The 15,307-nt window shown below is 42.0% G+C and overlaps 1 protein-coding gene across 2 annotated transcripts in view; it reads left to right on the forward strand.

Annotated features, from left to right (window-relative positions):
* LOC141051719 (class I histocompatibility antigen, F10 alpha chain-like) overlaps positions 1-15,307 on the forward strand; it is a 199,916-nt gene that overhangs the window by 93,639 nt on the left and 90,970 nt on the right. For both annotated transcript variants that reach the window (XM_073548708.1, XM_073548707.1), the window contains exon 3: positions 7,635-7,913. In XM_073548708.1, the coding sequence (XP_073404809.1) occupies positions 7,635-7,913 (279 nt within the window). The remainder of the gene's footprint in view (positions 1-7,634; positions 7,914-15,307) is intronic.

The following is a 15,307-nucleotide window of genomic DNA, read 5'->3' on the forward strand; positions in this document are numbered from 1 at the left end:
TATACATGTGCCCTGTGTAACATGTCACACACAGTATACATAGCGCTGTACATACATTATACATGGGCTCTGTGTAACATGTCACACACAGTATACATATCGCTGTACATACATTATACATGTGCCCTGTGTAACATGTCACACACAGTATACATATCGCTGTACATACATTATACATGTGCCCTGTGTAACACGTCACACACAGTATACATATCGCTGTACATACATTATACATGGGCCCTGTGTAACACGTCACACACAGTACACATATCGCTGTACATACATTATACATGTGCCCTGTGTAACACGTCACACACAGTATACATATCGCTGTACATACATTATACATGGGCCCTGTGTAACACGTCACACACAGTATACATATCGCTGTACATACATTATACATGTGCCCTGTGTAACATGTCACACACAGTATACATATCGCTGTACATACATTATACATGTGCCCTGTGTAACATGTCACACACAGTATACATATCGCTGTACATACATTATACATGTGCCCTGTGTAACATGTCACACACAGTACACATATCGCTGTACATACATTATACATGTGCCCTGTGTAACATGTCACACACAGTATACATATCGCTGTACATACATTATACATGTGCCCTGTGTAACATGTCACACACAGTACACATATCGCTGTACATACATTATACATGTGCCCTGTGTAACATGTCACACACAGTACACATATCGCTGTACATACATTATACATGGGCCCTGTGTAACATGTCACACACAGTATACATATCGCTGTACATACATTATACATGTGCCCTGTGTCACATGTCACACACAGTATACATATCGCTGTACATACATTATACATGTGCCCTGTGTAACATGTCACACACAGTATACATATCGCTGTACATACATTATACATGGGCTGTGTAACATGTCACACACAGTATACATGTGCCCTGTGTAACATGTCACACACAGTACACATATCGCTGTACATACATTATACATGTGCCCTGTGTAACATGTCACACACAGTATACATATCACTGTACATACATTATACATGTGCCCTGTGTAACATGTCACACACAGTATACATATCACTGTACATACATTATACATGGGCCCTGTGTAACATGTCACACACAGTACACATATCGCTGTACATACATTATACATGTGCCCTGTGTAACATGTCACACACAGTATACATATCACTGTACATACATTATACATGTGCCCTGTGTAACATGTCACACACAGTATACATCACTGTACATACATTATACATGTGCCCTGTGTAACATGTCACACACAGTATACATATCGCTGTACATAAATTATACATGTGCCCTGTGTAACATGTCACACACAGTATACATATCACTGTACATACATTATACATGGGCCCTGTGTCACATGTCACACACAGTATACATATCGCTGTACATACATTATACATGGGCCCTATGTAACATGTCACACACAGTATACATATCGCTGTACATACATTATACATGGGCCCTGTGTCACATGTCACACACAGTATACATATCGCTGTACATACATTATACATGTGCCCTGTGTCACATGTCACACACAGTATACATATCGCTGTACATACATTATACATGTGCCCTGTGTAACATGTCACACACAGTACACATATCGCTGTACATACATTATACATGTGCCCTGTGTAACATGTCACACACAGTATACATAGCGCTGTACATACATTATACATGGGCTCTGTGTAACATGTCACACACAGTATACATATCACTGTACATACATTATACATGTGCCCTGTGTAACATGTCACACACAGTATACATATCACTGTACATACATTATACATGGGCCCTGTGTAACATGTCACACACAGTATACATATCACTGTACATACATTATACATGGGCCCTGTGTAACATGTCACACACAGTATACATATCACTGTACATACATTATACATGTGCCCTGTGTAACATGTCACACACAGTATACATATCACTGTACATACATTATACATGTGCCCTGTGTAACATGTCACACACAGTATACATAGCGCTGTACATACATTATACATGTGCCCTGTGTAACATGTCACACACAGTATACATATCACTGTACATACATTATACATGTGCCCTGTGTAACACGTCACACACAGTATACATATCGCTGTACATACATTATACATGTGCCCTGTGTAACATGTCACACACAGTATACATATCACTGTACATACATTATACATGTGCCCTGTGTAACATGTCACACACAGTATACATCACTGTACATACATTATACATGTGCCCTGTGTAACATGTCACACACAGTATACATAGCGCTGTACATACATTATACATGTGCCCTGTGTCACATGTCACACACAGTATACATAGCGCTGTACATACATTATACATGGGCCCTGTGTAACATGTCACACACAGTATACATATCGCTGTACATACATTATACATGTGCCCTGTGTAACATGTCACACACAGTATACATAGCGCTGTACATACATTATACATGGGCCCTGTGTAACACGTCACACACAGTATACATATCGCTGTACATACATTATACATGGGCCCTGTGTAACACGTCACACACAGTATACATAGCGCTGTACATACATTATACATGGGCCCTGTGTCACATGTCACACACAGTATACATATCGCTGTACATACATTATACATGGGCTCTGTGTAACACGTCACACACAGTATACATATCGCTGTACATACATTATACATGGGCCCTATGTAACATGTCACACACAGTATACATATCGCTGTACATACATTATACATGTGCCCTGTGTAACACGTCACACACAGTATACATATCGCTGTACATACATTATACATGTGCCCTGTGTAACATGTCACACACAGTATACATATCACTGTACATACATTATACATGTGCCCTGTGTAACATGTCACACACAGTATACATCACTGTACATACATTATACATGTGCCCTGTGTAACATGTCACACACAGTATACATAGCGCTGTACATACATTATACATGTGCCCTGTGTCACATGTCACACACAGTATACATAGCGCTGTACATACATTATACATGGGCCCTGTGTAACATGTCACACACAGTATACATATCGCTGTACATACATTATACATGTGCCCTGTGTAACATGTCACACACAGTATACATAGCGCTGTACATACATTATACATGGGCCCTGTGTAACATGTCACACACAGTATACATATCGCTGTACATACATTATACATGGGCCCTGTGTAACACGTCACACACAGTATACATAGCGCTGTACATACATTATACATGGGCCCTGTGTCACATGTCACACACAGTATACATATCGCTGTACATACATTATACATGGGCTCTGTGTAACACGTCACACACAGTATACATATCGCTGTACATACATTATACATGGGCCCTATGTAACATGTCACACACAGTATACATAGCGCTGTACATACATTATACATGGGCCCTGTGTAACATGTCACACACAGTATACATATCGCTGTACATACATTATACATGGGCCCTGTGTAACACGTCACACACAGTATACATATCGCTGTACATACATTATACATGGGCCCTATGTAACATGTCACACACAGTATACATATCACTGTACATACATTATACATGGGCCCTGTGTAACACGTCACACACAGTATACATATCGCTGTACATACATTATACATGGGCCCTATGTAACATGTCACACACAGTATACATAGCGCTGTACATACATTATACATGGGCCCTGTGTAACATGTCACACACAGTATACATATCGCTGTACATACATTATACATGGGCCCTGTGTAACACGTCACACACAGTATACATATCGCTGTACATACATTATACATGATAACCTATGTAACATGTCACACACAGTATACATAGCGCTGTACATACATTATACATGGGCTCTGTGTAACACGTCACACACAGTATACATATCGCTGTACATACATTATACATGGGCCCTGTGTAACATGTCACACACAGTATACATAGCGCTGTACATACATTATACATGGGCCCTGTGTAACATGTCACACACAGTATACATATCGCTGTACATACATTATACATGGGCCCTGTGTAACACGTCACACACAGTATACATATCGCTGTACATACATTATACATGGGCCCTATGTAACACGTCACACACAGTATACATAGCGCTGTACATACATTATACATGGGCTCTGTGTAACACGTCACACACAGTATACATATCGCTGTACATACATTATACATGGGCCCTATGTAACACGTCACACACAGTATACATATCGCTGTACATACATTATACATGGGCTCTGTGTAACATGTCACACACAGTATACATATCGCTGTACATACATTATACATGGGCCCTGTGTAACATGTCACACACAGTATACATATCGCTGTACATACATTATACATGGGCTCTGTGTAACATGTCACACACAGTATACATATCGCTGTACATACATTATACATGTGCCCTGTGTAACATGTCACACACAGTATACATATCGCTGTACATACATTATACATGGGCCCTGTGTAACATGTCACACACAGTATACATAGCGCTGTACATACATTATACATGTGCCCTGTGTAACATGTCACACACAGTATACATATCGCTGTACATACATTATACATGGGCCCTGTGTAACATGTCACACACAGTATACATAGCGCTGTACATACATTATACATGGGCCCTGTGTAACATGTCACACACAGTATACATAGCGCTGTACATACATTATACATGTGCCCTGTGTAACATGTCACACACAGTATACATATCGCTGTACATACATTATACATGGGCCCTGTGTAACATGTCACACACAGTATACATAGCGCTGTACATACATTATACATGTGCCCTGTGTAACATGTCACACACAGTATACATATCGCTGTACATACATTATACATGGGCCCTGTGTAACATGTCACACACAGTATACATAGCGCTGTACATACATTATACATGTGCCCTGTGTAACACGTCACACACAGTATACATAGCGCTGTACATACATTATACATGGGCCCTGTGTAACATGTCACACACAGTATACATATCGCTGTACATACATTATACATGTGCCCTGTGTAACATGTCACACACAGTATACATATCACTGTACATACATTATACATGGGCCCTGTGTAACATGTCACACACAGTATACATCACTGTACATACATTATACATGTGCCCTGTGTAACATGTCACACACAGTATACATATCGCTGTACATACATTATACATGGGCCCTGTGTAACATGTCACACACAGTATACATCACTGTACATACATTATACATGTGCCCTGTGTAACATGTCACACACAGTATACATATCACTGTACATACATTATACATGTGCCCTGTGTAACATGTCACACACAGTATACATCACTGTACATACATTATACATGTGCCCTGTGTAACATGTCACACACAGTATACATATCGCTGTACATACATTATACATGTGCCCTGTGTAACATGTCACACACAGTATACATATCGCTGTACATACATTATACATGGGCCCTGTGTAACATGTCACACACAGTATACATCACTGTACATACATTATACATGTGCCCTGTGTAACATGTCACACACAGTATACATATCGCTGTACATACATTATACATGTGCCCTGTGTAACATGTCACACACAGTATACATATCGCTGTACATACATTATACATGGGCCCTGTGTAACATGTCACACACAGTATACATCACTGTACATACATTATACATGTGCCCTGTGTAACATGTCACACACAGTATACATATCGCTGTACATACATTATACATGGGCCCTGTGTAACATGTCACACACAGTATACATAGCGCTGTACATACATTATACATGTGCCCTGTGTAACACGTCACACACAGTATACATAGCGCTGTACATACATTATACATGGGCCCTGTGTAACATGTCACACACAGTATACATATCGCTGTACATACATTATACATGTGCCCTGTGTAACATGTCACACACAGTATACATATCGCTGTACATACATTATACATGTGCCCTGTGTAACATGTCACACACAGTATACATATCGCTGTACATACATTATACATGGGCCCTGTGTAACATGTCACACACAGTATACATCACTGTACATACATTATACATGTGCCCTGTGTAACATGTCACACACAGTATACATATCACTGTACATACATTATACATGTGCCCTGTGTAACATGTCACACACAGTATACATATCGCTGTACATACATTATACATGTGCCCTGTGTAACATGTCACACACAGTATACATATCGCTGTACATACATTATACATGGGCCCTGTGTAACATGTCACACACAGTATACATAGCGCTGTACATACATTATACATGGGCCCTGTGTAACATGTCACACACAGTATACATATCGCTGTACATACATTATACATGTGCCCTGTGTAACATGTCACACACAGTACACATATCGCTGTACATACATTATACATGGGCCCTGTGTAACATGTCACACACAGTATACATCACTGTACATACATTATACATGTGCCCTGTGTAACATGTCACACACAGTATACATATCGCTGTACATACATTATACATGGGCCCTGTGTAACATGTCACACACAGTATACATCACTGTACATACATTATACATGTGCCCTGTGTAACACGTCACACACAGTATACATATCACTGTACATACATTATACATGTGCCCTGTGTAACATGTCACACACAGTATACATATCGCTGTACATACATTATACATGTGCCCTGTGTAACACGTCACACACAGTATACATATCACTGTACATACATTATACATGTGCCCTGTGTAACATGTCACACACAGTATACATATCGCTGTACATACATTATACATGGGCCCTGTGTAACACGTCACACACAGTATACATATCACTGTACATACATTATACATGTGCCCTGTGTAACACGTCACACACAGTATACATAGCGCTGTACATACATTATACATGTGCCCTGTGTAACATGTCACACACAGTATACATAGCGCTGTACATACATTATACATGTGCCCTGTGTAACATGTCACACACAGTATACATAGCGCTGTACATACATTATACATGTGCCCTGTGTAACATGTCACACACAGTATACATAGCGCTGTACATACATTATACATGTGCCCTGTGTAACACGTCACACACAGTATACATATCACTGTACATACATTATACATGGGCCCTATGTAACATGTCACACACAGTATACATATCGCTGTACATACATTATACATGGGCCCTGTGTCACACGTCACACACAGTATACATATCGCTGTACATACATTATACATGTGCCCTGTGTCACACGTCACACACAGTATACATATCACTGTACATACATTATACATGTGCCCTGTGTAACATGTCACACACAGTATACATAGCGCTGTACATACATTATACATGGGCCCTGTGTCACATGTCACACACAGTATACATAGCGCTGTACATACATTATACATGGGCCCTGTGTAACACGTTCCTGTGTTGTGTGCAGGTTTCCATATTGTGCAGGTGATGTACGGCTGTGAGCGGACACATGACGGCTCCATCACAGGGTACCAGCAGCACGGATATGACGGGAGAGAGTTCATGGCGCTGGACACACAGACCGGCATCTATATCCCCACTATGGCGCAGGCGCAGATCACCACACAGAGATGGAACAGCCCAGAAGAACGAGTGGGGGAGGAAGACAAGAATTATCTGGAGAAAATCTGTATAGAGTGGCTGCAGAAACATGTGGAGAACGGGAGAGAAGACCTGGAGAGGAGAGGTGAGCGCTCAGCCCCGCCGTCTGCTGCCGGGCCATGGCCGCTCTGGGGGCCGCATATCTTACATATGGTGGGAGGGGGCGGCGCTTGTATAGGGCAGTGCTGGAGGAGAATGGGCTGGGGGGTTACCTATAGAGAACAGCACCGAGGGGCGGGCACCTATAGAGGGCGCTGCTGCCTCACATTTTATATTAAAATAAATAACCGTCTGCGCTTTGTTCGTGCGATGAATAAAGGGGCGGGACGTGCAGAAGAACACTGACCAATCAGCACTTTCCCATAAGCCTGAGCTAAGCGTTCATTGGCCACATGTGAGGGAGGAACACAGGGCCGCTCAGTCCCGGCAGCGAGATTTTACTGCGCAGGTGAACTGAAAGTTGCAGCAGGAGTGTCAGTCTTTGAGAGCTACAGCGCTGATTGGTTCATCCGGGCAGCGAAGGCGGTGCATTTAGCAGCCAATCAGCCTTGCAGCTCCCAAAGGCTGACACTCCCGCTACAACTCTCACCTGCGCAGTAAGAACGAAGCTGAAGTTGGTTTCTTATTCGGCTAATTTTTACTTTCTGCTTTTTTCAGGTTTTTAAAAAAAAATAAAACATTCTAAGTATATAATAATATGCAATCATGTGTCCTTTAGTGAATACACTTAAAAACAGATAAAAAATTAGAAGGCTGGCACAAAAATGGGCATAAAAGTGGGCACTGAGGTATGGTATTGAAGGGGTTAAATGGCTTTGTGCCACTGATCTGACACCTGATTTACAAACCTTGTGATGCCCCACATCAAGTTCATGTCAATCCAGCCTGGCACAAATGGGTTCTGGGCATCAAAGTGGGCAGATAACCAATTTTTACACATCTCAATAATTAACAGCTAAATTTAAGGGGTTAAATGCCTTTGTGCCACTCATCCAACACCTGATTTACATACCTACTGATGCCCCACATGAAATCCATGTCTCTCCAGCCTGGCACAAATGGGTTCTGGGCATCAGAACTGGCATCAAACTGGTCAAATCGCCCATTTTCACAGATTTGAATAAGTAACAGCTATTTTGAAGGGGTTAAATGGCTTTGTGCCACTGATCTAACACCTGATTTACATACCTACTGATGCCCCACATGAAATCCATGTCACTCCAGCCTGGCACAAATTGGTTATCGGCATCAGAACTGGCATCAAAGTGGGCAAATCTCCCATTTTCACAGATTTGAATAAGTAACAGCTAAATTTAAGGGGTTAAATGCCTTTGTGCCACTCATCCAACACCCGATTTACATACCTACTGATGCCCCACATGAAATCCATGTCTCTCCAGCCTGGCACAAATGGGTTATCGGCATCAGAACTGGCATCAAACTGGTCAAATCGCCCATTTTCACAGATTTGAATAAGTAACAGCTAAATTTAAGGGGTTAAATGCCTTTGTGCCACTCATCCAACACCCGATTTACATACCTACTGATGCCCCACATGAAATCCATGTCACTCCAGCCTGGCACAAATGGGTTATCGGCATCAGAACTGGCATCAAAGTGGTCAAATCGCCCATTTTCACAGATTTGAATAAGTAACAGCTAAATTTAAGGGGTTAAATGCCTTTGTGCCACTCATCCAACACCCGATTTACATACCTACTGATGCCCCACATGAAATCCATGTCTCTCCAGCCTGGCACAAATGGGTTATCGGCATCAGAACTGGCATCAAACTGGTCAAATCGCCCATTTTCACAGATTTGAATAAGTAACAGCTATTTTTAAGGGGTTAAATGCCTTTGTGCCACTCATCCAACACCTGATTTACATACCTACTGATGCGCCACATGAAATCCTTGTCTCTCCAGCCTGGCACAAATGGGTTATCGACATCAGAACTGGCATCAAAGTGGGCAAATTGCCCATTTTCACAGATTTGAATAAGTAACAGCTATTTTGAAGGGGTTAAATGCCATTGTGCCACTCATCCAACACCTGATTTACATACCTACTGATGCCCCACATGAAATCCATATCTCTCCAGCCTGGCACAAATGGGTTCTGTCCATCAGAACTGGCATCAAAGTGGTCAAATCACCCATTTTCACAGATTTGAATAAGTAACAGCTATTTTTAAGGGGTTAAATGCCTTTGTGCCACTCATACAACACCTGATTTACATACCTACTATTGCCCCACATGAAATCCATGTCTCTCCAGCCTGGCACAAATGGGTTCTGGCCATCAGAACTGGCATCAAAGTGGTCAAATCGCCCATTTTCACAGATTTGAATAAGTAACAGCTATTTTTAAGGGGTTAAATGCCTTTGTGCCACTCATCCAACACCTGATTTACATACCTACTGATGCCCCACATGAAATCCATGTCTCTCCAGCCTGGTACAAATGGGTTATCGACATCAGAACTGGCATCAAAGTAGGCAAATCGCCCATTTTCACAGATTTGAATAAGTAACAGCTATTTTGAAGGGGTTAAATGCCTTTGTGCCACTGATCTAACAACTGATTTACATTCCTACTGATGCCCCACATGAAATCCATGTCACTCCAGCCTGGCACAAATGGGTTCTGGGCATCAGAACTGGCATCAAAGTGGGCAAATCGCCCATTTTCACAGATTTGAATAACTAACAGCTATTTTTAAGGGGTTAAATGCCTTTGTGCCACTCATCTAACACCTGATATACATACCTACTGATGCCCCACATGAAATCCATGTCTCTCCAGCCTGGCACAAATGGGTTCTGGGCATCAGAACTGGCATCAAAGTGGGCAAATCGCCCATTTTCACAGATTTGAATAAGTAACAGCTATTTTTAAGGGGTTAAATGCCTTTGTGCCACTGATCTAACACCTGATTTACATACCTACTGATGCCCCACATGAAATCCATGTCTCTCCAGCCTGGCACAAATGGGTTCTGGGCATCAGAACTGGCATCAAAGTGGGATCGCCCATTTTCACAGATTTGAATAAGTAACAGCTATTTTTAAGGGGTTAAATGCCTTTGTGCCACTGATCTAACACCTGATTTACATACCTACTGATGCCCCACATGAAATCCATGTCACTCCAGCCTGGCACAAATGGGTTATCGGCATCATAACTGGCATCAAAGTGGGCAAATCACCCATTTTCACAGATTTGAATAAGTAACAGCTATTTTTAAGTGGTTAAATGCCTTTGTGCCACTCATCTAACACCTGATTTACATACCTACTGATGCCCCACATGATATCCATGTCACTCCAACCTGGCACAAATGGGTTATTGGCATCAGGACTGGCATCAAAGTGGACAAATCGCCTATTTTCACAGATTTGAATAAGTAACAGCTATTTTGAAGGGGTTAAATGCCTTTGTGCCACTCATCTAACACCTGATTTAAATACCTACTGGTGCCCCACATGAAATCCAAGTCACTCCAGCCTGGCACAAATGGGTTATCGGCATCAGAACTGGCATCAAAGTGGGCAAATCGCCCATTTTCACAGATTTGAATAAGTAACAGCTATTTTTAAGGGGTTAAATGCCTTTGTGCCACTCATCTAACACCTGATTTACATACCTACTGATGCCCTACATGAAATCCAAGTCACTCCAGCCTGGCACAAATGGGTTATCGGCATCAGAACTGGCATCAAAGTGGGCAAATCGCCCATTTTCACAGATTTGAATAAGTAACAGCTATTTTTAAGGGGTTAAATGCCTTTGTGCCACTGATCCAACACCTGATTTACATACCTACTGATGCCCCACATGAAATCCAAGTCACTCCAGCCTGGCACAAATGGGTTCTGGGCATCAGAACTGGCATCAAAGTGGTCAAATCGCCCATTTTCACAGATTTGAATAAGTAACAGCTATTTTTAAGGGTTTAAATGCCTTTGTGCCACTCATCCAACACCTGATTTACATACCTACTGATGCCCCACATGAAATCCATGTCACTCCAGCCTGGCACAAATGGGTTATCGATATCAGAACTGGCATCAAAGTGGGCAAATCGCCCATTTTCACAGATTTGAATAAGTAACAGCTATTTTGAAGGGGTTAAATGCCTTTGTGCCACTGATCTAACAACTGATTTACATACCTACTGATGCCCCACATGAAATCCATGTCACTCCAGCCTGGCACAAATGGGTTCTGGGCATCAGAACTGGCATCAAAGTGGGCAAATCGCCCATTTTCACAGATTTGAATAAGTAACAGCTATTTTTAAGGGGTTAAATGCCTTTGTGCCACTCATCCAACACCTGATTTACATACCTACTGATGCCCCACATGAAATCCATGTCTCTCCAGCCTGGCACAAATGGGTTATCGGCATCAGAACTGGCATCAAAGTGGTCAAATCACCCATTTTCACAGATTTGAATAAGTAACAGCTATTTTTAAGGGGTTAAATGCCTTTGTGCCACTCATACAACACCTGATTTACATACCTACTGTTGCCCCACATGAAATCCATGTCTCTCCAGCCTGGCACAAATGGGTTATCGGCACCAGAACTGGCATCAAATTTGGCAAATCACCCATTTTCACAGATTTGAATAAGTAACAGCTATTTTTAAGGGGTTAAATGCCTTTGCGCCACTGATCCAACACCTGATTTACATACCTACTGATGCCCCACATGAAATCCAAGTCACTCCAGCCTGGCACAAATGGGTTCTGGGCATCAGAACTGGCATCAAAGTGGGCAAATCTCCCATTTTCACAGATTTGAATAAGTAACAGCTATTTTTAAGGGGTTAAATGCCTTTGTGCCACTGATCTAACACCTGATTTACATACCTACTGATGCCCCACATGAAATCCATGTCACTCCAGCCTGGCACAAATGGGTTATCGGCATCAGAACTGGCATCAAAGTGGGCAAATCTCCCATTTTCACAGATTTGAATAAGTAACAGCTATTTTTAAGGGGTTAAATGCCTTTGTGCCACTGATCCAACACCTGATTTACATACCTACTGATGCCCCACATGAAATCCACGTCACTCCAGCCTGGCACAAATGGGTTCTGGGCATCAGAACTGGCATCAAAGTGGGCAAATCACCCATTTTCACAGATTTGAATAAGTAACAGCTATTTTTAAGGGGTTAAATGCCTTTGTGTCACTGATCTAACACCTGATTTACATACCTACTGATGCCCCACATGAAATCCATGTCTCTCCAGCCTGGCACAAATGGGTTATCGGCATCAGAACTGGCATCAAATTGGGCAAATCACCCATTTTCACAGATTTGAATAAGTAACAGCTATTTTTAAGGGGTTAAATGCCTTTGTGCCACTCATCCAACACCTGATTTACATAACTACTGATGCCCCACATGAAATCCATGTCTCTCCAGCCTGGCACAAATGGGTTATCGGCATCAGAACTGGCATCAAATTGGGCAAATCACCCATTTTCACAGATTTGAATAAGTAACAGCTATTTTTAAGGGGTTAAATGCCTTTGTGCCACTGATCCAACACCTGATTTACATACCTACTGATGCCCCACATGAAATCCATGTCACTCCAGCCTGACACAGATGGGTTATCGGCATCAGAACTGGCATCAAAGTGGGCAAATCGCCCATTTTCACAGATTTGAATAAGTAACAGCTATTTTTAAGGGGTTAAATGCCTTTGTGCCACTGATCTAACACCTGATTTACATACCTACTGATGCCCCACATGAAATCCATGTCTCTCCAGCCTGGCACACACGGGTTATCGACATCAGAACTGGCATCAAAGTGGGCAAATCGCCCATTTTCACAGATTTGAATAAGTAACAGCTATTTTTAAGGGGTTAAATGCCTTTGTGCCACTCATCCAACACCTGATTTACATACCTACTGATGCCCCACATGAAATCCATGTCACTCCAGCCTGGCACAAATGGGTTCTGGGCATCAGAACTGGCATCAAGGTAGGCAAATCGCCCATTTTCACAGATTTGAATAAGTAACAGCTATTTTTAAGGGGTTAAATGCCTTTGTGCCACTCATCTAACACCTGATTTACATACCTACTGATGCCCCACATGAAATCCAAGTCACTCCAGCCTGGCACAAATGGGTTCTGGGCATCAGAACTGGCCTCAAAGTGGGCAAATCTCCCATTTTCACAGATTTGAATAAGTAACAGCTATTTTTAAGGGGTTAAATGCCTTTGTGCCACTGATCTAACACCTGATTTACATACCTACTGATGCCCCACATGAAATCCACGTCACTCCAGCCTGGCACAAATGGGTTATCGGCATCAGAACTGGCATCAAAGTGGGCAAATCTCCCATTTTCACAGATTTGAATAAGTAACAGCTATTTTTAAGGGGTTAAATGCCTTTGTGCCACTGATCCAACACCTGATTTACATACCTACTGATGCCCCACATGAAATCCACGTCACTCCAGCCTGGCACAAATGGGTTCTGGGCATCAGAACTGGCATCAAAGTGGGCAAATCACCCATTTTCACAGATTTGAATAAGTAACAGCTATTTTGAAAGGGTTAAATGCCTTTGTGCCACTGATCTAACACCTGATTTACATACCTACTGATGCCCCACATGAAATCCATGTCTCTCCAGCCTGGCACAAATGGGTTATCGGCATCAGAACTGGCATCAAAGTGGGCAAATCTCCCATTTTCACAGATTTGAATAAGTAACAGCTATTTTGAAGGGGTTAAATGCCTTTGTGCCACTCATCTAACACCTGATTTACATACCTACTGATGCCCCACATAAAATCCAAGTCACTCCAGCCTGGCAAAAATGGGTTATCAGCATCAGAACTGGCATCAAAGTGGGCAAATCACCCATTTTCACAGATTTGAATAAGTAACAGCTATTTTGAAAGGGTTAAATGCCTTTGTGCCACTGATCTAACACCTGATTTACATACCTACTCATGCCCCACATGAAATCCATGTCTCTCCAGCCTGGCACAAATGGGTTATCGGCATCAGAACTGGCATCAAAGTGGGCAAATCGCCCATTTTCACAGATTTGAATAAGTAACAGCTATTTTTAAGGGGATAAATGCCTTTGTGCCACTGATCTAACACCTGATTTGCATACCTACTGATGCCCCACATGAAATCCAAGTCACTCCAGCCTGGCACAAATGGGTTCTGGGCATCAGAACTGGCATCAAAGTGGGCAAATCTCCCATTTTCACAGATTTGAATACGTAACAGCTATTTTTAAGGGGTTAAATGCCTTTGTGCCACTGATCTAACACCTGATATACATACCTACTGATGCCCCACATGAAATCCATGTCACTCCAGCCTGGCACAAATGGGTTATCGGCATCAGAACTGGCATCAAAGTGGGCAAATCTCCCATTTTCACAGATTTGAATAAGTAACAGCTATTTTTAAGGGGT

This window comes from Dendrobates tinctorius, unplaced genomic scaffold (assembly GCF_039654945.1).
Source record: "Dendrobates tinctorius isolate UK_male_01 unplaced genomic scaffold, ASM3965494v1 ptg000158l, whole genome shotgun sequence".
Classification (NCBI taxonomy): Eukaryota; Metazoa; Chordata; class Amphibia; order Anura; family Dendrobatidae; genus Dendrobates; species Dendrobates tinctorius.